Source organism: Tribolium castaneum, chromosome 4 (assembly GCF_031307605.1).
Source record: "Tribolium castaneum strain GA2 chromosome 4, icTriCast1.1, whole genome shotgun sequence".
NCBI classification, from domain to species: domain Eukaryota; kingdom Metazoa; phylum Arthropoda; class Insecta; order Coleoptera; family Tenebrionidae; genus Tribolium; species Tribolium castaneum.
In genome coordinates, this window is record NC_087397.1 from 11599470 (window position 1) to 11624004 (window position 24535).

At 34.6% G+C, this 24535-nt stretch overlaps 5 protein-coding genes across 9 annotated transcripts; 2 read left to right on the forward strand and 3 right to left on the reverse strand.

Moving 5' to 3' along the window:
- Nucleotides 1-856: 856 nt before the first annotated feature.
- On the forward strand, nt 857-2216 carry LOC659067 (uncharacterized). Its single transcript, XM_965401.4, has 2 exons — nt 857-993; nt 1039-2216. The coding sequence occupies exons 1-2, from the start codon at nt 924-926 to the stop codon at nt 2169-2171; spliced, it is 1203 nt and encodes a 400-aa protein (XP_970494.2). The 5' UTR covers nt 857-923; the 3' UTR covers nt 2172-2216.
- A 3213-nt stretch (nt 2217-5429) lies between these two features.
- On the reverse strand, nt 5430-7827 carry LOC103315027 (uncharacterized). Of its 2 annotated transcripts, XM_064356212.1 has the most exons (6): nt 7533-7827; nt 7153-7486; nt 6848-7107; nt 6634-6794; nt 5694-6024; nt 5430-5644 (listed from the first exon to the last, which is right to left on the reverse strand). In XM_064356212.1, the coding sequence occupies exons 4-6, from the start codon at nt 6769-6771 to the stop codon at nt 5538-5540; spliced, it is 576 nt and encodes a 191-aa protein (XP_064212282.1). In that variant the 5' UTR covers nt 6772-6794; nt 6848-7107; nt 7153-7486; nt 7533-7827; the 3' UTR covers nt 5430-5537. The 2 variants fall into 2 exon arrangements, with proteins under 2 accessions (XP_064212282.1, XP_008200875.2); XM_008202653.3 differs by lacking the exons at nt 7153-7486; nt 7533-7827 and having other exon boundaries at nt 6634-6913.
- A 4821-nt stretch (nt 7828-12648) lies between these two features.
- LOC658704 (uncharacterized protein) lies at nt 12649-20727 on the forward strand. Of its 3 annotated transcripts, none has more exons than XM_064356132.1 (8): nt 12649-13036; nt 17714-17865; nt 17988-19012; nt 19063-19240; nt 19356-19520; nt 19564-19876; nt 20139-20282; nt 20331-20727. In XM_064356132.1, exons 1-8 carry the CDS (start codon nt 12828-12830, stop codon nt 20647-20649), a joined length of 2505 nt encoding a protein of 834 aa, XP_064212202.1. In that variant the 5' UTR covers nt 12649-12827; the 3' UTR covers nt 20650-20727. The 3 variants fall into 3 exon arrangements, with proteins under 3 accessions (XP_064212202.1, XP_064212203.1, XP_015839059.2); XM_015983573.2 differs by lacking the exon at nt 12649-13036 and adding an exon at nt 16730-17356; XM_064356133.1 differs by lacking the exons at nt 12649-13036; nt 20139-20282; nt 20331-20727 and adding exons at nt 16725-17356; nt 19950-20132.
- On the reverse strand, nt 20456-21951 carry LOC658642 (aldo-keto reductase family 1 member B1-like). 2 transcript variants are annotated; one of them, XM_064356135.1, is made up of 5 exons: nt 21452-21951; nt 21220-21405; nt 20809-21164; nt 20717-20763; nt 20456-20661 (listed from the first exon to the last, which is right to left on the reverse strand). In XM_064356135.1, exons 2-4 carry the CDS (start codon nt 21322-21324, stop codon nt 20718-20720), a joined length of 507 nt encoding a protein of 168 aa, XP_064212205.1. In that variant the 5' UTR covers nt 21325-21405; nt 21452-21951; the 3' UTR covers nt 20456-20661; nt 20717. The 2 variants fall into 2 exon arrangements, with proteins under 2 accessions (XP_064212205.1, XP_064212206.1); XM_064356136.1 differs by having other exon boundaries at nt 20647-20763; nt 21220-21401.
- Nucleotides 21952-22099: 148 nt separating this feature from the next.
- LOC658558 (aldo-keto reductase family 1 member B1) lies at nt 22100-23379 on the reverse strand. Its single transcript, XM_064356134.1, has 5 exons — nt 23231-23379; nt 22905-23189; nt 22664-22858; nt 22262-22617; nt 22100-22216 (listed from the first exon to the last, which is right to left on the reverse strand). The coding sequence occupies exons 1-5, from the start codon at nt 23315-23317 to the stop codon at nt 22171-22173; spliced, it is 969 nt and encodes a 322-aa protein (XP_064212204.1). The 5' UTR covers nt 23318-23379; the 3' UTR covers nt 22100-22170.
- Nucleotides 23380-24535: the final 1156 nt, after the last annotated feature.

Sequence of the window (24535 nt, forward strand, 5' to 3'; positions counted from 1 at the left end):
AAATTAAAGATCAGCAGACTCTAAATTAATTCAAAACTTTTAGTACGCCAGTGGTTTTTAAATGTCTAAGAAGTTGCAGCAAACTAAAAGACAAGACTTAAAGCTTAAATCAGAAAAATGTAACAACATATTACAGTTTATTTATTCTTTTGACTCATTCCAAGATAGCAACACTTTTGATAATTGTCCATAAAAAAACAGCTTCCATTTGAAAAATGTGACTTGGAATAAGTATGCATTATTGTAGCAACGTTTTCTTTGTACACCATAAAGTTTTAGAACAGATAGTTGTGTTTAAGATAAGCAGTCCTCACAACAAGATGTTTTGACAAGGTGACAATAAGTCTGGCTGAGTGATTAGCTTGAAGCTTGAAGGGTCCTTGAGATTTGGAATAATCATAATAAAAATTTAATGGTGTACAAAGAAAGCGTTGTTACAATACACATGTGGACTATTTCGGTCACTTTTCAAACGATTTAAGTTCATTTCGAAAAAGTTCTACTATACAAATTACAAACGAATTAAAAAAACGTTTACGAATTTTTTCCATAAAATAACAAAAGAGAAAAATTAGCGCGGTATCGTATTAAAATGCAAAACGATTAGGAAACGAATTTTTGCCATGCTCATTAAACAATCAATGATAAAGGTCGCCACTTGTGTTCAATTTACAATTGAATCACTTGCAAAAAAACAACTAATCGGATAATCCGTAGACGGATTAGTTTCAAAACTACAACACTTAACAAAGAAATGCGTCAAACTGTCCTATCTGGGACGGCAAACAGTTAATTACTCACAGATCGACTTATTTATTGTCAAAAACCGCTAACCACTCTGAGTCTAAAGACTTATCTCTGATTAGTGGCAGGGGAAGCTCTATAAATTCACCCACGCTTAATTTTTTTCTTAAACCTTTAAAATGTTGCTTCCTGCACTCTTCCTCCTCTTGCAAGTTTCATTGGGAGATTTTTTCATTCTCCGAGCGCCAGGTATATAAGCACTTGTAAAAAAACGCAACTAATTGGAAATTCCAGACTGCAACATCCAAATCTCGAATTTGGACCCTGAACCCATTGTTGTGGACGGCACTTACACGTTTCTTTATGCCGCTCCGGATGCCTCATCAGTACTTGTAAAGTCGGGAGAAACAATCATAATTTCCTGTCCCGGAGGAGAAATAACAGTCGGTTCGACTAGCTTTAATTCAACCGTTTCAGCGACTTGTGTTTCAAACAGCGATTTTTCGGTTGGTTCCGCCACCATAAATTTCAACCAAATCGTCTGCTCCTGGAACCCGTTTCACACAGCGAGGTACACGGGAAAATCATGCGAAAAACAAGGCAAAGAAATCGAAGTTGGGTTCGTCATTAATGAAAATTTCGCCCGCGAAATTACAATCTGTTTCGACAATGCTAACTTGAACACTTTGTACTCCTCGTATGAAATCACCAAGTCTATAGGCCACCACGAAAGTGGCGTAAGTCGCCCGTTTTTCATCGAAGATGACTTCTACAACCTCGACGTAAAAGTCAACAGTTTGTATGTGCGAGGGGGGCAAAGAACCACAATCAACAGTCTGTTGGGGCTCCCAGCTGACTCAACCAAATACATTCAAGACGGCAACGACTTCTACCTTGCAAGGGGGCACTTTGCCGCCAAAGCCGACTTCGTGTACGCCCCCCAACAGACCGCAACCTTTCACTACGTAAATGTCGCCCCCCAGTGGCAGAGTTTCAACGGTTACAACTGGAACCAAGTCGAGAGTGATGTCCGGGATTACGCCGAAAAAAACGGAATTGATTTAAAAATGTACACCGGGACTTACGGTGTCACAACTCTGCCGCATGAGGAAACGGGGGAGGAAACGCCGCTTTATTTGTACATTGGGAGTAACGGGATTCAAGGGATTGCAGTCCCGGAACTCTACTGGAAAGTGGCCTACAATCCCGAAACGCAACTCGGCGTTGCGCTGCTTGGGATTAATAATCCCTATCAGAAAGATATAAACAAGAGTATTATTTGTGAGGACGTTTCGGCGAAAATTAATTGGCTGCATTGGAACGCATCTGATACAAAAGCTGGGTATTCGTACGCTTGTGAAGTTGACGCGTTCAGGAAACGAGTCACTTATTTACCTGATTTTGTAGTTAAGGGACTCCTGTTGTAACTGATAAAACACGATTGAAAAACAATGATAAGAATTAAGTATTAACATTTCTTTGTTTTTCCGATTTCGTAATCTACAAGTGGCTCATTTCCTTGATCAATTGAGGCCTCGCAAGGTAGCAGATTACTAAAACTATTTGTGATAAAAATTCACCAATAAATAATTACCCGTCCATTTGATTTTGCTACGACTATATTTACGAATAGAGCAAATAAATCTAAAGTTTTATATATTTTTATCGTATTACTGCAACCACTGTGCAGATAAAATTTTAAAAAATTAAAATACACGTGCATACTCACCTTGAGACACCTATTCTACTATTATTACCTCTCATCTTCTGAACGGCGACTTACTGTAATTAAAAAACAATGTCAGTGCAATGTACCATTAGAGTTAAAAATATACATACCCAGGCGTGTGTAATCGGTCTAGAACTTTTTTGCTATTTAAAATATTGCTATGCCACGATAGATCGATTTAAAGTACACAGTTATATTTTTTTAATAGAACGCCCTATATATTTTTGCATAATTAGATTCTACACAAAAAAATAAAGTAACTTTGTATAAAACTAAATTATTATAAGTCTATCTCTACGAAGTCACGAATGAATATTTTCCGATAAACTGCTACAGAAAAATTCAGAATACCTTGCAGTTTTAGCAAATAGTCGACTTTTACTTGAAACACGCAAATAGTGTACAGGGTGTGTCAAAACGCAAAAAGTTACATAACTCATTTTTTTCAAATGGAACACCATGTGTTTTTTACAATGATAGCATTTTGCATAAGCATTCTAATGGTGTAGGGTTTGCAAAACATTTTTCGTGATTTCTCAAAAAAAAATATTTCAAGAAAATTTGTTATCCTAGAATCTGATAAGTCAAATGGTAATTTATTTTTAATATGTACAAATGAAACTAATTACATTAGTAATTTAATTATTGCTTGATACATAAATTAATTTTACTCATCAAGAACTAATAATAAAATAAATAAAAAAAAGAAAAGAATTTTTTTCCACAAACTAAAAATATTTCTATTATGCACAAGGTGTTGTATACAGGGTGGTGAACCAAAGTTATATTTTTTTAAATGAAACACGCCATGTGTTTTTGCATAATTAGATTCTACGCAAAAAAATTAATGTAACTTTATATAAATTGTTATGAGTCTATCTTTTTTCGTTTTGGAATTATTCAACTTTTTGTTATAAAAAAGACCAATTTTTTAAAAATCACTGCAAAGTCGCCTATGAATATTTTCCGACAAATCTGCAACAGAAAATTCAGAATACCTTGTAATTTTAGCAAATAGACGACTTTTAGTTAAAGCACGCAAATGATATACAGCGTGTACGAAAATGCAAAAAGTTGAATAACTTATTTTTTCAAATAAAACACCTTGTAACTTTTTCATGTATCGATAGCATTTTTGATAAGCTTTCTAACGGTATGGAGTTTGCATAGCAAATTTAAAATATATTTCGAGATTTTTCAAAAAAATGATTTTATTAATTACATTAGTAATCTAATTATTACTTGATACATAAATGAATTTTGCTCCTCAAAAATTAATAATAAAATAAATAAAAAAAGAAAAAAATTTTTAAACACTTTAAGAAATATTTCTAATTTGCTATACAAATCGCATATCGTTAGAAAGCTTATAAAAAATGCTATCGACACGTGTAAAGAAATACATAGTGTTCCATTTGAAAAAAAAATAGTTATTCAACTTTTTGTTTATGTCACACCCTGTATACATTACCTGCGTGTTCCAAGTAAAAGACGACTATTGCTAAAACTACAGAATATTCTGAGTCTTTCTCTTGCAAATTTATCGTAAAATACGCATAGGCGACTTCGCAGAGACTTGTTTTTTTTTATACTGAAAAGTTGGATAATTCCGAAACGACAAAAGATAGCCCCATAATAGTTTATATAAAGTTACATTATTTTTTGCGTAGAATCTAATTATGCAAAAATATATAGACTGTTCTATTCAAAAAAAATATAGCTTTAGATCACCATCCTGTATAGTATAGTTTTAGTTTGTGGACTTTATGTCGATCTATCGGATAATGAAAACGGCACGACAATATTTCAAACAACAAAAAAGTTATAGACCGATTAGGCATCCCTGGGTCACCCTTTATTATTATTATTTACACAAAATTTAATTTAATTTCTAAAAAAACTAACCCTTTAATCTGGATTATTTTCTTCGGTGGTTTTCCTGCATTTCTCCCTGGAAACCCATTTCATTTACACACACTAAAAACCACTAGAAAATCTTATTAATCAGCAAAACTTTATTCTTTTATTTTAACAGTTTATGAGAAGAACGTTCGCGACATCAAATGGCAAACTGAATAGTACCATGAACGGCACATCAATGATTGTGTAAGAAAGAATAGTGATAAATAATTAACAAAAAATTAAAAAAAAATGTTAGGGTAATAAGAACAAGTGGATAGAGGTTTGGTCTGAATCGTATTGATTTTTGTTACATTACTTAACATTTTTTACAATACATATCTGATTTTTTCAGGACGGTGCATTTTTTTGTATTAAGAGTGTTTGATAAATGATCATGAAGAATAAAGGAATGAATCAACAAAGAAATAATGAAATAATTTCAAAGGAATATAGAAAGGCCATTTTTAAGTGACAATCAAAATTACTTAAGTAATGACGCGATCTCAGTTTTCTCAAAGGTGACTAAGATAAAACATTTATCTGATTTTAACAAAATTAAAATTTCAATTTTTCAAAACGCCTTGAGTTTTTTACTATTCTTGTTTCACATTTTTTATTCAAAAAATAAAGGAATTTTATAGCTACAAAACGATTACAATAATTTAAAAAAATATTTTTTTAATGTAATTCTTTACATTTTACGCTCAAACCATAAAAATTTGGGATAACTTTGAAGCATCAAATTGGAGCATATTAGAAACTCTATTGTTTGCGATATATTTTTTTCTTGTGGGCAGCTAAAAGTATTTATTTTTTGACCGGTACTAAAACTTGGAACATGCTGTACAACAATTCCACCGCAGTAGTTTTATCAAATGATAAATAATAACAAGTCACGTCCAAATAACCAAATTGTTCTACGAATAAATTAACAAAATTTAATCTCATTTAATCACCAATGAATTTTGCATTAAAAATCATATTGAAAAACAAGATTTATTTTAAATTTTCAATGCGAAACAAATCAAAAAACATGAGGCTGTTAAAAAATAAATGATAAAAGAAAAAAATATATATTTTAGGAAAGTCTTATCAACATATAAAAAATAAAACTGTAACAGTCTTAGTATAACTAGAAAACATTACATGTAACACAGTTTAGTTATTGCAAAGGTGAAACGCTGTATCCATCATTATTTTTGCTGATAAGGACTCCCACCCTGGGACTAGACGAGGCGCTCGAATCGTGTCCACAAACATCAATGAATGCTGAAAATCATTTTATAGAAAAATAATAATGAACGTTCTTTCTATTTACACAAATCAGCATCATTTTGCTCCCCCGGAATTATATTTTCAATAACCACATTTCTCACAGTCGGATCCAGTTGTTTGTCGTCGTACTTTAAAGTGATCTGAATATTTTTCAAATAAACCGAATCATCCACCTGAGTATGAACTTTCCTGCGGTAGCAACTAGACACTTCGAGAATAATTATTGCCTTATCTAATTTATTCTCAGATATTGTTAAAGCCGCTCGAGCTTGGTATTTCTTCAAACCAGGAAATCGAGCCATTAGGGATTCTATATTTTTGTTTCTTAGAGCCTCCCGTTCCGTGTTTGGCACCGAAGCCACCGGATTGGCTTTCTGGAAGAAAAATGCGGTGATCAGGAAAATACAAAACGATCGATAAAAAAATAAACATAAATAGAACAGTAATAAAGCACAAAAACGGTCCGCCTTTATGTTTGTATAAGGGACTGTTCACAGAATTTTTTCTTGGTATCAAGTTGAAGCTGCTTATTCGAGTTATATAGAAACCCAAAACAACGTTCTTTGTTGACTAACAAAGCAGAAGAAAAACAAAAAATTCAACGAAACTATTAATAAGGCAAAATTACCTACTTGAATATGACCATTACAAAAATTGGCTGGAACATGTAGGTATTTAGGTAGCAACTTATGTCATAATAAATATTAAAAAAAATAAAACATCAAAAAAAAATTTTAGGAGAAAAGGACATAACTTTGATCAATGAATCAGAAATACTAGGTTCAAGGTCTTGTTTTGTGCCTAAATATTATTATTAATGAATGATACAAAATAAACGTTTAACGTTGCAATTCGTTAAAAAACGTTTTTGAATTGCGCGGCAAATTCAAATGTGGCCCTAAGTACCGGTCTAAATCACATTTTAGTAAAAACACTCAATAATGAGCGTAATTTGTGGATAAATCGTGGGAAATCAAGCTTACCCTAACAATTTTTTGCTTTCGCTTTACAGGACATGGTAGGTTGTTAGCGGGATTTTCGTAGTTTTTCTCCTGGATTTTCCAAGGCGGTGTCATAACAGGATTCAAAATAACTTTCTTTGGGGCTGTGTTGTCACCCATTGTCTAAGTTTTACACTAACACACTGAAATTTTTCCAAGTTAACCTCTCAAAGGGTTTAATTTAACAAAACGGAACCAGTGAGAATTCTGCAATGTTGCCTCTGTCCTACCGGAGAAGGGAAGGGATGAGTAGGGATGGTTGGGAAAAATTCAAATTTTGAAATAAAACCATGGATTTGATTATCACATTTTGATAAATAATAATGCTAACAATAATTCATAAAATTTCAAAAAACAACTAATCTTGAACTGAAGTTTTGTTTATTGTTGACAAATCTTCAGCCTTTTCGACGAATGAATTAAGAACATTGCGCTCTGGCACGTCTTGGCTTGTTTCTAAAATATCTATTAAAACATATTTTGCGAGGAATTGCATGTTACCATCCGTTTTCTTTTCCGTGGTCACACAACTGGTTTGTTTTTTACTGATCTGATTAATCCTAATCGGCAAACTCCTCCGGTTCTGGTGCGTCTTCTGAATCAGATTCTTCTTATAGCACAAAAGCTTGCACCGCTTGGCATAGAGCATTTTATCAACAGCACAAAAGAAATCATTTTTGCACAAGACTAAAACTGTATGAAGTGTGGCTGGATGAGTATCGGGAAAAAGCTGCATCAAGCGAAGAAAATAGAAGAACTGACTTGAAGATTGTTGAATTGACGGTAATTGTTTGTCTTGAGACCGTGGCATCCCTAAGGGCATCTGTTTGTTTATCTGGGGAAGGAAATTAGTTGGGTGGAGTCGTGAAAAGTGATTTTACCCAAGGATTATTTAAAAAACGGTTAGGCAAGGTGGGCTCACTGCTTTGGTTCGAAGCTCTATTTTTATTACAAAGTGATGAATGATAAGGCTGCGAAGTTATCCAAGGGCACAAAATTGGCTGCATTCGGAAAATTCGCGAGTTTTTTTGGTCGTCCATGTCTGCGGAACCGAATAAAGCTTTCAACAATTTTCACTGATTGTGGAGTAAACAATATTTTGTTTTTTTCTGTGTTGTTTATATTGTTGACTTTTGGGGGTTTTGACAGATAAAAGGCACAGAAAGCTACGATTATTTCTAACAATTAGTGAGCTAATCACGTAAAAAAATCCAAGCACTTCCTATCGGCACTTTGCTAATTTCTGATTTCAAATGCAAAATTTTACTACGCCGGAAGCGTAGGATTGTTATCCTATTGTTTACAACCCAGGTTACAACAACCCGCGTTCATTCATAAATCCCATCCCAGGTCAAAATTGCAGATTAGGGAAATACTAACACAGCAACACAGCATGAGTTTTTCGGAAGGGTAAGGGTTGGTGATCTGTTGTAGTTATCAATGAAAAAATAGATCAATTGTTTATTAAGAAAAATGTTCCAACAAAAGTTTTTATTTTTACTTCATTCAATAAAAAATCAAAAGGGAAAGTCTAGTCTTTGTCCTCAATCTTCAACGCTTAATTTTTTTAACCTTTATTAAACTGAGATTATACAGAGTGTATCAGAAATACGTGTCTTAATTTTAACAGGTAACAGAACTTAACAAAAAAACATCTTTTCTATTTGTAATTCTACAATAAAAAATTCGCACATTTACTTAAAATTTGGAAAAAGATACTGAAACGTGTACCCGCCTATGAGTATAAAATAAAAGATCCAAACTATTTTCGTTGTGATAGAAACGGACGATTTAAACAATTTAAAACAACAATGAAAATTGTTGCTATGATTACAATTATTAAACACTGACCGGCTCATTTGCACAAAAGAAAGGAAAAAAACAGTGAAAATTACAAATAAGAATTTTGTAAAATATTATATAGAAAAGTTGTTGTATTTGATGAGTTTTATGACGTGTTAAAGTTAACACACGTATTTCTGATAGACCCTGTATTTTTATAAGAACTCATTTTTAAAATGTTAAATGTTTTGATGTAATTATTTCGGTCTTTTTCCAGGGCTTTTCCCTTGTAAAGCAATTAATTTGATGGACTTAGTAAAGAAGAACGATTTGATTTCTGTTATGTGCTATGTATATTTTACAAAAAAAAATATAAATTAATATCGGACCTTATTTTGATTATTATTATTATTATTATTATTATTATTATTATTATTATTATTATTATTATTATTATTATTATTATTATTATTATTATTATTATTATTATTATTATTATTATTATTATTATTATTATTATTATTATTATTATTATTATTATTATTATTATTATTTTACTATTATTATTAAAAACCGAATATAAATTTCGTATGGTGTGTGGTTTTTGTACCAGTCTGGTAGCAAGTTGGACAATTTCTTGCTTGAAATCCTGTAAATAGTTTATTGACCGTAATCATCAATGTACAAACGATTATTACTTTTGAAAGAAGAAATTTTTTTAAACCAAATGAAAACTGTAAATTCTGGTTCAAAGGTTCTGGTTCTGGTTCTTTGCTCAAAAAAGAAAAAAAAAATTGAGAATTGCAGATAAAAGCTTCATTCCGCCTGAAAAGAATATATTATGTTGTAATTTTGACGAAACGGCTTATTTCAGTCGATTCTTTGCATAGAAAGAAGTAAGCTTTTATAGAATCTACAAACATGCCGTATTCAGGTACAAAAAACCGAATTAAATTACAGTTTTTCTAGAAAACAACAAACTTTAGAAGATTCTTTGCTTTGAAACGAATTTATTTTTACTTCTTACTAATTTGCTGCGAATTAGGCAATTAGGAATTCAGGATGCTCAAAAACTGGTGCACCAACTCGGTGGTACGTTGTTGAGAAGCATGTGTAGATTATTGGAAAAAGCTTAAAAAAATCAGTCATATTTTAAAGAATCTGAAGCTCCAAACCTATTAAACTTATTTTGGTAACTTCTTTAGTTTTAATTATTTAAAAAAATAAAAAATAAAAATAATTTATGATTATTTTTAAATTTACTATTAGTCCCTTACAGGGCCGTCTCTAGTCTTACAGCCGCCGGGGTGCAAAGTTCTGAGTGTCGCCCCTGTTTTTTTTTTCTATTCAAAAATTACAGTCTTTTATTTTCAGTTTTCTACATTCATTCAAAAAAAAATTATCCAACATTTTCGCACAGATATTTTACTAACTTCTGGAAGAATCAGAAGATTTAATTAAAAATAATTTTTAATTAAATGTTGTAGTAGGTAATTTATAAGATATTAAAATAATATTTTACCTTCTAAATAGTATAAGTAAAAAAGAATTTGCTAAATGTTTTGAATAATTATCCAAATATGAATTAGAATAAATAAAAAATCATGCATACACTTTTTCTAAATTAAAGCAACGATTTTTTGCAGCATAAATTCTGCGTTACATCGCTTACCTATTTGAAAGTTCAAAGTTATGTTTGAAGTTCTTGTTTATCTTAGTGTTGAAGCAGAAAAAATCAAATACTTTCTGAACAATAGAAAAAAATTGGTTACATTCAAAGAATTTTTGGCAGCATTATTATGGTTATTTATTATATTATATTATATTATATGGTTATTTAGAGTTGAGCGTGGTACTAAAATAATGATTTGTTGAAATTTGATATTACAAACAAACAGTACAACAGATCAAATTTTCTATTACAAGATATTACAATGTTTTAAAAAAAAAGTACAATTTGATTGGCATTTTTTTAGTTTCTGATAAACCATTTAAAAAAAAATACCAATTTATTAAAATATTTTACATTTTTTATTTCAAAGAATCAAATATACTCGTAAACACAAAAATTGTATTAGCTGTTTCAAGACTATAAAAACGCCAACGTCGCATTTTCTCTCGAAATTAGCTAATGTAATTTGTACAATGTGTTTTTAAATGATTTTCATCTAGTTAACTTTGAAATTGGTTTACATTTCGGAAGTAAAATTACCGTTGGAGGCGCCACTGAGCTAGGTCGAAAACAGTAACCATAAATGGCGGGAAAATGTTTATTCGGATGTTTTGAGCGTTGTACGAATTTTGGGGATTCACAATTATTACATTGCCTATGCGGAATGATTATTGCATCTTTGATGCAAGAAACTTATGTTGACAAATGAGAGATGACGAGGAAAACACGAATAACGAATGACTGTTTGGTTCACTTTCTTTATTGGAAAATTATTACAAAGACATTGAAAAGCCTACCTTTTGGCATAATTTACGTTTAAATGTATCAGCAGTTGTTAATCTTTATTGCAGTTTTGTAGATTTACCGCAGCATTTCATGATTTTTTCAGTGGAAAATTCTAACCTAAAATTCATAACACTTCACTAATTTATTGGTTTCTTGAGCCAAACTTTGTGTTCGCTGTGATCCATTACTTATAATCTTTAATTAGACAACTGTTTGATAACACTTTGTAATCAAAATTTAAATATTTTTCACTTTTTATCCACTTTCAAGTTCCAACAATAAACACTTTATACCACGAAAAACTACAGAACCAAAGTCAACGCTAGTATTTACCACCACGTACTTTTAAAGTAATTCTTTCTATTGTAAGTAATTAACACTATACACGCAAAATTATTGAACAATTCATTAAATGTCAGTTAAATGTGGCATTACGAAAATTTCTTTACTGTTTTCGACATAGTTCAAAAGTCATTACCAGGGGGCGTCTAGTTAATTTTATTTCCGATTTAAATAAAATTGTGCCGCTCTACTCAACTGAATTCTGTCAATAAATGTCAAAACTGTCAGTTTGTGAAATTCACAAATTGTCAATTAATTTCTTTCAAAAATTTCGTTAAAATGCAACTAAATTGTTACATTGTTCCACTCCTTGCATTCCCGCTTAAGACAATCCGGAGTCCCTAGCAGATTTTTTAATTAAAAAAAATAAAATTCATCAGAAAATCAAAATTTTTAAATGTGCCAACACTGCTTACTATTTCCTAGAAAATCGTTTCAAAAATAATTAATCTTTATTATTAATTGCGATAACGATTGTTAAAAAACCTTTATTTGTAATTCATGAAGCATTTCTTTACCCAGGGCCGTAGCCAGCTCTTAAATGCAGGAAGGGCAGATGATTTTAATAGAAGGTCCAAGAAAATTTAAATGTATTTGTGTTGGTAAATTACCATTATTGAAGTTTATAAACAAAAATACATATTAGTCATATCATAATTATGTATACTATACATACTTTAACCAATCAAAGAAAAACAAAATATAAAACCAATAGAGTCAAAATCAATTTCCTGTGATTTTTTTTCTCGAAAGCCCAGTAGAGTAGCTAGATTTATTTTTCTTGGAAAAAAGTCATTCACACTCGATGTTGCATATCCGACCTGACTTCCCGGAAAATAAAAATACGTCTTTGTTTATGGTGCTCTTGAATTATGTCAAAATATACTTAAATAATTCAAAGAAATTTCGACAAGGCAAACATAATTTTATAATAATTATTATAAACTTCCTATTTAAGTTCTTTTATTATAAAACGTAACACCTGAAATTTGTCTGGAAAGGGCAAGAATTCTAGAAGGCTTCCCCGTGTGTTGCCTACGGTCCTGACTCCACCACACCACTGAGTTGGTGCGCTGGTTTTTTAGCACCCGGTATGTCGCAAAACCAAAAACATTCTTTATTCAAAAAATAAAAATAAAATACACTTCAAATCTGCTTTCTGGAAATAATCTTATTATGTAATATTGAGTTCTTCCCAAGGATCCAGCCTTTGAAAATAAATATTAAAATAAAGTAAAACAAATTATCCATCCTCTCCCGAAGGTAACATAAACATTCGCAGTATTGGCGATGTAAAAATACCCAGCAAATGCATTAGAAGCACGTTTTCCACATGTCGAGCGTTGGCATCTTCGCTGAAAAACTGGTGTCAATCGTTTAGTGTGTGTGTCTTTTTAATTGCTGATTTATATGTCAGATGGTACAGTATTTATACATTGTATTATCCCAACAACTGGCACTAACCGTCGACCGAGTCCAAGGCTCGCATGCTTGAGCTGCAAATAGCAGATTTCTAAACGTGAAGTGCCAAAGACGAACGCGTCCACGCATTAGACTTGTATATCGCACTGAAGTAAATGACTTTTATCAAGTTATGAGTTTCGTGAAGAAGATCTTCACTAAAATGAGTGGCCATGAAGATAATAAGGACAACGAAGTGGAGGAAGATGACGATGTCAGTGAGGAAACGTCCACGGAATCTTCAGACACCGGGATTTTCACCGGATTAAACAGCGATTTGGAAAGCTCAGGACATAGCATCGACACGGATTGTTCGCAAATTTCGAACTTTTTCGGATATTGGTGAGTGGTGTGTTGTTGTATTTTTGTCGATGATTATTTTTCTTGGAAGCCTTTTAATAGCCCGATTTTCATAATTACATTCCGTGTGACGTAAACACCCACCGCTTTTGGGCCGTAAAATTTCGACGCGATTTTTCGTAAAAATAGTCCAATAAACGGCTAACCAGTGTTTAAATAAAAAAAGACCCCAAATTGCAAAAAATTGACAAAGAAATTGGTTTTGTAGGTGATGAGAATCTATTTCTGGCTTGGGTCAACGACAGCAACTGCATTTTATAGCACTATTTTTGTTCATCATTAAAACTCATTTTAACGCCGCTATTTTTCATTCCATTTAATTACACCGGTGTTGAAAATTCGAAGGTCGCTTTACACAAAGAAATACGGAAGATAATTCTCGAAATTTACATTGGCGCCGGTTGTGTTTATGCCTCTATGTAGTCAAAATAATAACTTCCTTTCGGTTTCAAAGGATTAAGTTCCTCATTGTCTCTTGCCAAAACGCAAATCACTCAAAAGGAGCAGCTTTGCACGCGTTGAGTAAATTTAGATTTGTTTTTATAAACATTCAAATTAACAACTCATCCTGCGTCGAAATAATTTCGATTTTATTTACCGAATTGGAGAGATTGTTGATCCGGAATCAAAACTTTAAAGTAACATAAATTTGTTGGCTAAAAGAAATATCTGTTTGGGTTGGACTACAAAAAACTCATTGTTAAAAATGTGATGAGATATTAATAATCCACCGCCTCGCAATAATTTATTTCATCTAAAAATAAGGTGTGTAACCTTAACACCGTGTTCTAAAAAAATGTATTAAAAGGAACATAACTCGACCGCATGGATCGTACGGAACTCATGTTTTCATGCCACTGACGTCTGTTGGCGTTAAATATAACTAAATTGGAGGTTTTCAGATACCTAGAAAATAAAAGAGCTTATTTAAACTTTTCTATTCTTTTTTTGAAAGATTTATGAGCTTTGTGCTATTTTTATTTCGCGTTCACGCAATGTTTGTTGGTTGAGAAAAGCGCGAGAGCATTGCTTCAGAAAACATGAAATTACGAAATGTAGAGGTCCCCAGTTGCTCAGTTTACAGGTTGTTTTAGCCTTTGTTCTTCTGAATAAGTGAAACGAACCATTTTTTCATTGCGGGAATTCAAAATCCGATAAATTTGGAAAATTCAAAACAGTATTCTCGAAAAACTTCGTAATAATTAACAAGAATATTGTCGAATTGAGTCAAAAATCTTATTATTTTTGCATTTCGATTGAGTATGTTTTTTAAGCCAGATTTTTTTTGTATTAAAAATGGGACAAAAACGAGGGGTAAACCGCAACCCTGATTTTTCCGAATTTCCTCAAGATATTCCTTGATTTTCTCGAATTTCCTCAAGATTTTTCTTGATTTCCTCAAGATTTCCTCAATTCAAAACTATTTCCCATGAATTAATAGCGGAGAGAATGTTGAGACAATGTACATTTATATTATACATAATATTAATAATATTATACCATACTATTCAGGACAAAAACATGTAATAATTTATTAAAAATCCGAAATTATCTATTTTCTGTTTACTCGTTGTTACTAGTTACCATAGCTCTAGTTACATAAATCACTGGACAATTGATGTCAATACAAAAAATGGAAGAACGAGTGTTCTTTCCATTTTGTCGCTTTAAACCGAAGCGCAAATATTTATTTTGGATAGCGATTGTAGAAAAATACCTATTACCTGTTCACCGTAGATTTTTTTCAATCTATTTTTAATTTGTAATAAATATGAAATCATTGGAGATGTTTATCTTATCGAAATCAAAAGATAAGTCAAATTCAGAAATTTTAATATGATTATTTGATAGTGTTTTTTATCTTTTTCGATTTATTAAAATGCTCATTTGGTGATTTTTTTATTCTACTGGTGAAAAATTAATCCCAAAAATTTATGAATGTATCTACAAAAGAAAACGTTAAATTATACACGTAAAGAAAAGCTGGCACAATTTGCTCGTTATTCTTTTCTAAAACTCGTGTTCCGCACTCACTCACTTTACGTGTATAATAATAATGAACTACTATTGCTGTCTTGCAACATCCGTAAATAAAGCGAGATTAATTATTGAAAAATCAAAATCAAATCCGGGGATAAAACATAATCGGAATATAAGCAAAAATATTGGGTCATGTAACTTATACATATACTTACAAATTATACGAGTCTGAGAATACTTGACGATGGTGGTGGTAATAGGATAGCAAAACAGAGCTCTAGGAAATGTTATTCAATTTAGAATTTAGCAAAAATTGTACTTCTAAGAAACGCAGCAATATTAGAAGACAGGTACCTTGGTTGAAACCTACTGAATTATGATTACACGTAGGAGTAAGGATCTGTAAAAGATGTTTTCATACAATTTTTTGCTATTTGTAAATTTGTTAATGCATTTGTTATTTGTAACGTATGCAACTCATAAAACACACGAAGTTCAATCGTAGCGCCATCTTCCGGCAAAAACTGACAAGAGAACGCGTCGATGCCAATTGACTTCAGTTTAAAATAAATGAGTAGAGTGCCTGCACCATCCTATTACCATCACCTTCACGATCTATTGTGTTTTAGGTTTATTATATAGAGCGATTTTTTAAAACGAGACACCCTGGATATTTCAGAAAATAAGCAACCCGAACATATACCAGATTGATTGTGAATAAAACATTGTAAAATTGCTAATTAGTCTAAAATGACAGCGCATTTGCATTTCTTTGGAGTGAAATAGAACACAAATTGGGAACTTCTATGTAAGAAAAGAATATGTTAAATTGAATCCCAACAACAAATGTAGAACCAATAAAACCCGCTAATTTAAAAAAAATAGAAAATTGACAATTGTTGTTAAAAGATGAAACAGATCATAAGCATTTTTACATCAAAAAGCGCGTGAACATTATTTTCAACAGCCTTAATTCACAAAAGACATCTTTCGTCATATAGATTTCATTAATTGAAAAAAATGTTTTCTTTAGTTTTTGCTCGCTATAAACAGTGTAAATTGTACTCTTTATCATCATTCATCCATCATAAACTATGCATTATTGGAAGATTTCCTCGAATTTTCACTGATTTCCTCTGATTTCCCTTGAATTTCCCTGATTTCTTCTATTTTGTTCACCGATTTCCCCTGCGGTTTACCCTTCGGACAAAAATAACTAAATTCTGTCCCAATAATATTTTTGTTTTTCTGAGCGCTGAAGAACGTTCTTAAGCTAGAAACCAAATTGAATACTTTGATAGTACATCTACCAGCAGGTTTCTTGTAATTTGTCAAATGCGAATGCGTGAAACTACGTTTTGCAATATAGTGTTTTCCATATTTTTCAATATTTTCTTCAGTTAGTTGCGTTTTTGGTACTGAAATACTTATTAGCAACAGGTGGTTTCGACATGATAATTTTAAAACATGCATATACCACGAGTGTTAGAACCGTAGAATTGTTGTTGCCTCCCAATTATCTGAATTGCAAGGCCGTTCTATTCTATTTTGATCTTCTGGCCACTAGATATTATTTCAATTTCTTGTCGGAGTTTAAATTAACTCTATTTCCAGCTCCCCCCTCCAAAGCAGTACCACTGGATTTTCCAAATATTCTTATTGCTGAAATCCGTCTTGGATCCATCCCAACAAAACCCGCCAGTCGTTGTCCACTTACAGATCCATCATCCTCTCCAGATAAAACCCATAAATCGCACTTCGAAAAAAATCGCGTCAAGTTGTCTAAATTTAAACCCAAGTGAGCGTAACAAAACTTCAGTTGTGTTTTACGAATCGTCAACGAACGACTATGTTCTCGCTCTAAGTCCCTCAAAAAATGTTCAATTTCTTCCGTCGCTCCAAGAAAGAAACCGATCGCACCAAGTACAAAGACGCAGACGCATCTCCTACATTAGATATGTGTAAAAATAATAAAGTCGAGGATATCGTCGTGCCCACGACGTCGGAAATCGGGCTACGTAAAATTCCAACGAATGCAGTGATTAGTGACGAAAAAAACGACTCGAACGAAACAATGTGCGAAAACACTGCTCCCGTTTCGTACGCCAACATTGTGAAAAAACCGGAAAGGGAGTCCAGAGGGGTGAGTGTGAAGCCGTGCGGGCACGGGACCACAGCGATAAGCCCAAGTGTGCCCATTCTGACCGGGAAAAGGGACACCAACACTCCGCCCTCAAGCCCTAAACTCGAACTGAAGAAAACCACCAAAGCGGAAGTACCAGACTCCAGTGATAATTTAGTGAATGGAAACGATAGTGAGAAGTATGTTTGCGTAATTGTGTAACTCTAAGAGGGCTATTTTTGGGCTATTTGACGCCAAAACTGATTCAACGCGCCCACTTGAACCTAAATTTAAAATAAGTGGAGATAATGAAGCCTTGCATCCGCGATGCAAGCCTATTGATGGATTTTCTTACGTCAGAAAAAGAAAACCTTGTTTACTTACACCTGATATCATGTATTTTTAGTTTTGCAATCGAATCAAAATTTTCGAAACGGAAATGACGCACTTTGTTTTTTTTTTATTTAGAAACTCGCAACTCAATTTATTCAATTTGTTGCCTTTGATTAAGTAAACACCGTAAAACTTTTATTTATTGAATAAGTAACTCGTTTCAGGAAAAATCTAATAAACCAAGAAGCGAAGTTTCAAAGTCAACTCAACGATTTATCCAAACAACTATCAATCCGAGATGCAGAAGCAACCAAACTCCGTTTCCAGATGGAAGAACTCCAGCGAGATGTTTTTGCCAAATCTGCCGGAATGGATCGTAAGTTACCTTTTTCTTCTTTACGCAGAACAGCTTTTTTCCCGCCCCCCTTGCAACTCAAATGGCACAGTAAAACACAAACCACCGTTAAACATGCAGAATTGTTCTAACTGTTTTTTCAGGACTCGAAACTGAATTACAAGCCGCACACAAGGAATGTGAGCTTTTGCGTCAAAGAATCCGTTATCTCGAGAATGATCTTGAAAGTTACAAAAAAAGAAACAACGAATTACTGACCGAACTGACTGAAAAATCGGAATTCGTCACCAAATACGAAAATGACACCAAAGCAAAAATCGAGGAACTTGAAAGCACAATCAAGGAACTCGAAGTGAAAATCACGACTTTAGAAAACGAGCTGGACACACTGAAAAAGGAGAAGGAAAAACTGGAAGAACAACGCACTGTTATCCTCGCTGAACGCGACGCCGAGAAGCAAAAAGTTGACGAGATCCTTGAACAAGCAACAGCCCAGAAACAAGAAATTGAGAAGAAGTGGAAGCAAGATTTTGAGAAATTACGCACAATTAACATAATGAAGGAGCAACAACTCCTCGATGATTTCGAATGGAAGCTTCGTGAAGTGCAACAAACTTGTAAAAAACGCCTCGATGATAAAGACAAGAGTATCGAAGAGCGGCTCCAAGAGGCGTACAAGGAAGCAGAACGCAAGATGCAAGAGGCCGAGAAAATGATGCAGCAAGTAGAAGCGATGAAATCGTACGAAATTGAGATTGAGAAATTGAGAGGGTTGACTGAGGACCAGGAAAATGCAATCAAGGAGATGATGGAGCAACAGGAGCAAATGAAACAGGCGGAGAATAATTTGAAAAATGAGACGAAACGACTCAGGAATTTGATTGAGTTGGAGAAGGAGAATCTCCAACACATCCAATTAAAACACCACCAAGAGATTTTAGACAAGGAACGGGCTTTGCAGCAAACTTTGCACCAGAAACGGACTGAGATTGCGATGTATTGGGAGGAACGGCTGTTACGAGAGTGTGGCCGTTTGAAATCCGAACTTGAACAAATCCATAACGAGGAAAAACACTACGCTATGGAGACCATCAGAAGGGATAAAGACGAAGAGTTTCAGAAAGCACAAGCAGAGTGGGATAAAAAATTAAAAGAGTGTCTCAAAGAGGTTTGAAAGGCGGGTTCTTAAATTTTAATACCAAGGTAGCTAATTTGTAGATAGCCAATTTAAAACGCGCCCTAGTTCAAAAAGATGAGTTCTACCGGCAGGAGATGATCCGAACTCAGACCAACACTGACCGCGATATTATGGAACTGAGACGTTTGATGGACAAAATCGACATGAGTCACCACGATCGCTTCGAAAAACTGGTCCAAGAGCATGAAGCTGAGTTAGGTAAACAAAAAATTACATAACGCCGCTCCACATGTTTTTCATATTTGTTTTCACCTCGGTCCAAAAATATACCAGTTTGGACGCGCCTTTCACTCGACTAACCCGACTTTTTCAGAACGCGTGAGCGAGGAAACTGAACAGAAAATCAAAGAGATTGAGGATTGTTGGCAGAATAAGGTCGCTTCACTTAGCAATACTTTGGAAGTGGTCAAGGAGCAGATGGAGAAGGAGTCGCAACAAAAAATCGAGTCGCTAATCGAACAACACCGATCCGAACTAGGTATTTCGTGTGTTTCTTGTGTTCAATTAATATTTTTTTAAAGACTCTCAGTGGGAGAATCTCATTAGTCAAAAAAGCGAGGCTGTGAAACTAGTTGAAGATGAATACGTCACGAAATACAAAACTTTGGAGGAACGGTTTACCACGCAACAGAAATCGCACGAAGCGAGGGAAGTTGAGTTACTGAAGGCGATTGATAGTTTAAAGAACGAACTGGGGAGTAAAGAATCGGCGCTCGATGACTTACAAAGTAACGTGGATACGTTAGAAGGTGGTATTCAAGTGTTAAATAACGAGATAGCGCAGCAAAACGACCAGATCTTTAAAACCAAGAAAGAGACGGATCAAAAAATAAGGTAATCCTGTGTGCTAAAAGTGGGCATGACTGATGTACCATTTTGTAACTAATCAAATTTTTCCCTCCTTTAGATGTACTAAAGACATGTCGACGGACAAGCCCTTTCTAGTGCTTCTTTTCCCCCTCCTCTCATGGCTTTTATCCGACTCTCTCATCCACACCCTGGCTTTCATCATACTTTCATTGTTTTGTCTTTTACACTAGTTTGCATGCACTTCGCCCTTTTGTGTTCCTAATTCTTCTCCTTTCCTGTGAATTAGAGGTCTTCAAGAAACCATCTCCAAGCTCCACGAGCAACAGGAGAAGGAACGCGAAGCGTTCCGACTCAAACTGATGGCAAACCAGAAGCAGGCCCAAGAAACCATCGACCATTTACAAAGAAAATGCCAATGTCTCACAAAATTGTAAGTTCTTTGGATTAATCTCGTCCAGCCTGTGACCCATTATTGCAGGTTCGAAGAAGTCAGACTTCGCTACGAAAGAAGGGAGTCCCGACAGGAAGATTTGAACATAATCTCTGATTTGCGCCAAGTTATTGCCGAACAGGAGAAGGATTTAGCTTGTCTGAATGAGGAAAAACGGTATTTTCAAATGCGTTTGATCAGCTTGGAGAAGCGATTGGAGGAGAATGGATCAGGGGACGAGGACGCGTTTGAAGATGCCGAACAGCCCAAGAACGAACCCCCGAGCTACCCGCCCCCGGCCTACCCCAACTTTCCGCCGCCCCCGCCGTTTTCCATACCGCCCACAATACCAGAATGTGATGAATGATTTCGTACGTTGCTATTTTTAATTATTTGTATCATAACTTATTGTATATAAAAGGAATAAAAAATACTTTACTCGTCACTTCGTTTGAACGGATAATAGGTGTGTTCAGATGCTCTAAAAGTGTGTGGGTTACTGAAGGTTGTTGCAAAAAAGTCTTACTCTTTGTAGGGACAAAACCGGACGTTACAGTCCAGTGTGTTAATGGCTTTCATGTCCTCGTCGGATAACTCGAAATCAAAAATGTTGAAATTTTCCTGAAGTCGCACCTTGTTGACCGATTTTGGGATCACAACATGTCCGCGTTGGATGTGATATCTTAGCAAAATCTGAGCTACAGTTTTGTTGTACTTGACTGCAACTTTGTGCATTTTGGGATCGTTCAGTAGTTCTTTATCGCCGGGTTTGGCCCACGGCCTGTCTTTGGAACCGAGTGGACTATACGCCATTAAAATTATTCCCTTCGATTGCAAAAATTCCGACATTCGGGTTTGGGTCAAGTACGGGTGGCATTCGATCTGAAAATTGTTGGTAAAAACTGGGCAAAGTTCGAAAACTGCCCATTTGGACTACCACCGGGTGAATTTTCGCGTATTTGATCACACGTTCAATTTGCTTTCTGTTAAAGTTGGAGAGACCGATCGACTTCACCTTTCCTTTTTTACACACCCGTTCCATGGCTTTCCACGTGTCCACCTAATCAACATTGCTGAATATTAAGCGCGCGTCTTTACTGATCGGATATTCACTGCCATCTTCCTGGAGATTTGTTACGAAAAACCATGTTTGTGTGCCAAAAACCAACCTTTAGCCCCATGGGCCAGTGGATCAGGTACAAGTCGATGTAGTCAAGCCCCATATTGGCCAAGGACTTGTCAAGGGCCGGCTCTACCAAATCTGGGCGGTGATAAGTCCACCATAATTTGTTAACAATGTAAATACCGTCACGGTGGATTACCCCTTCTTTGATTTTTTCCCGAATTGTTTCGCCAATTTGTTTCTCGTTTTTGTAAATGTAAGCACAAGCGTTCAGACTGAAACTGATGGCAAACTATCGACCATTTACAAAGAAAATGCCAATGTCTCACAAAATTGTGAGTTCTTTGGATAAATCTCGTCCAGCGTGTGACCCGTTATTGCAGGTTCGAGGAAGTCAGACTTCGCTACGAGAGAAGGAAGTCCCGTCAAGAAGATTTGAACATAATCTCTGATTTGCGTTATTGCCGAACAGGAGAAGGACTTAACTTGTCTGAACGAGGAAAAACAGTATTTTCAAATGCGTTTGATCAGTTTGGAGAAGCGATTGGAGGAGAATGGATCAGGGGACGAGGACGCGTTTGAAGATGCCGAGCAGCCCAAGAACGAACCCCCGAGCTACCCGCCCCCGGCCTACCCCAACTTTCCGCCGCCCCCGCCGTTTTCCATACCGCCCACAATACCAGAATGTGATGAATGATTTCGTACGTTGCTATTTTTAATTATTTGTATCATAACTCATTGTATATAAAAGGAATAAAAATTACTTTACTCGTCACTGCGTTTGAACGGATAATAGGTGTGTTCAGATGCTCTAAAAGTGTGTGGGTTACTGAAGGTTGTTGCAAAAAAGTCTTACTCTTTGTAGGGACAAAACCGGACGTTACAGTCCAGTGTGTTAATGGCTTTCATGTCCTCGTCGGATAACTCGAAATCAAAAATGTTGAAATTTTCCTGAAGTCGCGCCTTGTTGACCGATTTTGGGATCACAACGTGTCCGCGTTGGATGTGATATCTTAGCAAAATCTGAGCTACAGTTTTGTTGTACTTGACTGCAACTTTGTGCATTTTGGGATCGTTCAGTAGTTCTTTATCGCCGGGTTTGGCCCACGGCCTGTCTTTAGAACCGAGTGGACTATACGCCATTAAAATTATTCCCTTCGATTGCAAAAATTCCGACATTCGGGTTTGGGTCAAGTACGGGTGACACTCGATCTGAAAATTGTTGGTAAAAACTGGACAAAGCTTGAAAATTGCCCACTTGGACTACCACCGGGTGAATTTTCGCGTATTTGATCACACGTTCAATTTGCTTTCTGTTAAAGTTGGAGAGACCGATCGACTTCACCTTTCCTTTTTTACACACCCGTTCCATGGCTTTCCACGTGTCCACATAATCAACATTGCTGAATATCAATCGCGCGTCTTTACTGATCGGATATTCACTTCCATCTTCCTGGAGATTTGTTACGAAAAACCGTGTTTGAGTGCCAAAAACTAACCTTTAGCCCCATGGGCCAGTGGATGAGGTACAAGTCGATGTAGTCAAGTCCCATGTTGCTCAAAGACTTGTCAAGGGCCGGCTCTACCAAATCCGGGCGGTGATAAGTCGACCATAATTTGTTAACAATGTAAATGCCGTCACGTTGGATTACCCCTTCTTTGATTTTTTCCCGAATCGCTTCGCCAATTTCTCTCTCGTTTTTGTAAATGTAAGCACAATCGAAAAGGCGGTAGCCGATATCGATGGCGTCTTTTATGGCCTGGCCTACATCTTTAGGTTTTGACTACACAAAAGTCAGTGATTTTGTGAAAGACTGGGTTTTACCTTCCAAGTCCCTAAGCCGAGGGCGGGCAAAGTCTCGCCGTTCTTGAGCTTGAGGGTTGGGACTTGAAGGGACAGACCTTCGATCATTGTGTGTATTGACACTGAGAATTTTGAAATGACAATAATTTTGACAATTATTAAGGGGTTACGAGAGTGGACAATTAATTATTTTTGTGTGTTTTTTTTAGCCCAGTCAAATTATTTCGTACGTTATTAAACGAAACTAAGAATTTTTCATTTCCACTGTCTAATTAAATATTGTTAAATTAATTAAATTAAATTAAAACCTGTCTGAATAAATTTTGTGGAGCTATTTTCACACACAATTTTTTGTCTCGTCTGTTATGTGTAAACTAGAAGAAAATTAATTAGAATTCGTTGCACATTGCCTTATTCTTAGGTTTTGTTGTTTCTAAAAGTTCCACCTTTTACTTCAGAAATAGTTGTTGGAATTAGTGCCTTTTAAAGTAACCGAATTTTATAATGATTTTTCAACGATAAAAATGTGAGGTGTTTTTTGTGTCCCGTCCGTCATCATTTTGTATTTCTTTTTCCTGCTCGTATTTCAAATTTTAAAAAAGTGACTCTAATTCTAGGTTGCAAACAATTTAAATGATCCTATTGCCCTAAGTTCCTATAAAGAAAAATTTACTTGTACTGATACTTTTCGTAAGAACTGAAAATAAAATCCGAAAAGTTGTGCAAGTGTCCCATCTGTTACAATGGAATGGCTGTGTTACAAATTAAGTGTTAGAAGATTAATTTTAAGACAAAAGTTTTCTATAAACATGTATGGAAAAATATTTCTTAAGGGAGCTACACCATTTGAAAGAGGTGTTTCTTCTAATGGATTTTGGTACAATCGAATTCGAAGGCCAAATGTGATTTTTTTATCAGGGGTGTGCGTCCCAAATTGGGGGGTGGGGGGTAAAAAAATCGCCCAACTATTGTGGCTTCCATTTTTTTAAAAATTTTAGCAACGTAATTCTAAATTTTATAGTTATATTATAATAATAAATAGTCTTTATTATGGGCGAAGTTTAGCCAAAGCTACTCCAACATAACCCAAACAAAAAGAAATGAAAATAAATATTAATTTTAATAGTAAAAAAAAATTCATTTTTATTTATATTCTATACGCTGCGTACTTAAAAAGAAAAAGTTTTTTAACTTTTTTACAAAAACTGTTTATAGGAAGTAATTTTAAATATGCATTTAATTTATTGTAAACAGAAACAAAATTATAAATAAACGAACGTTGATAGTTCTTTACATAAAAATTGTCTCTTGTGTTGTTTCGATACA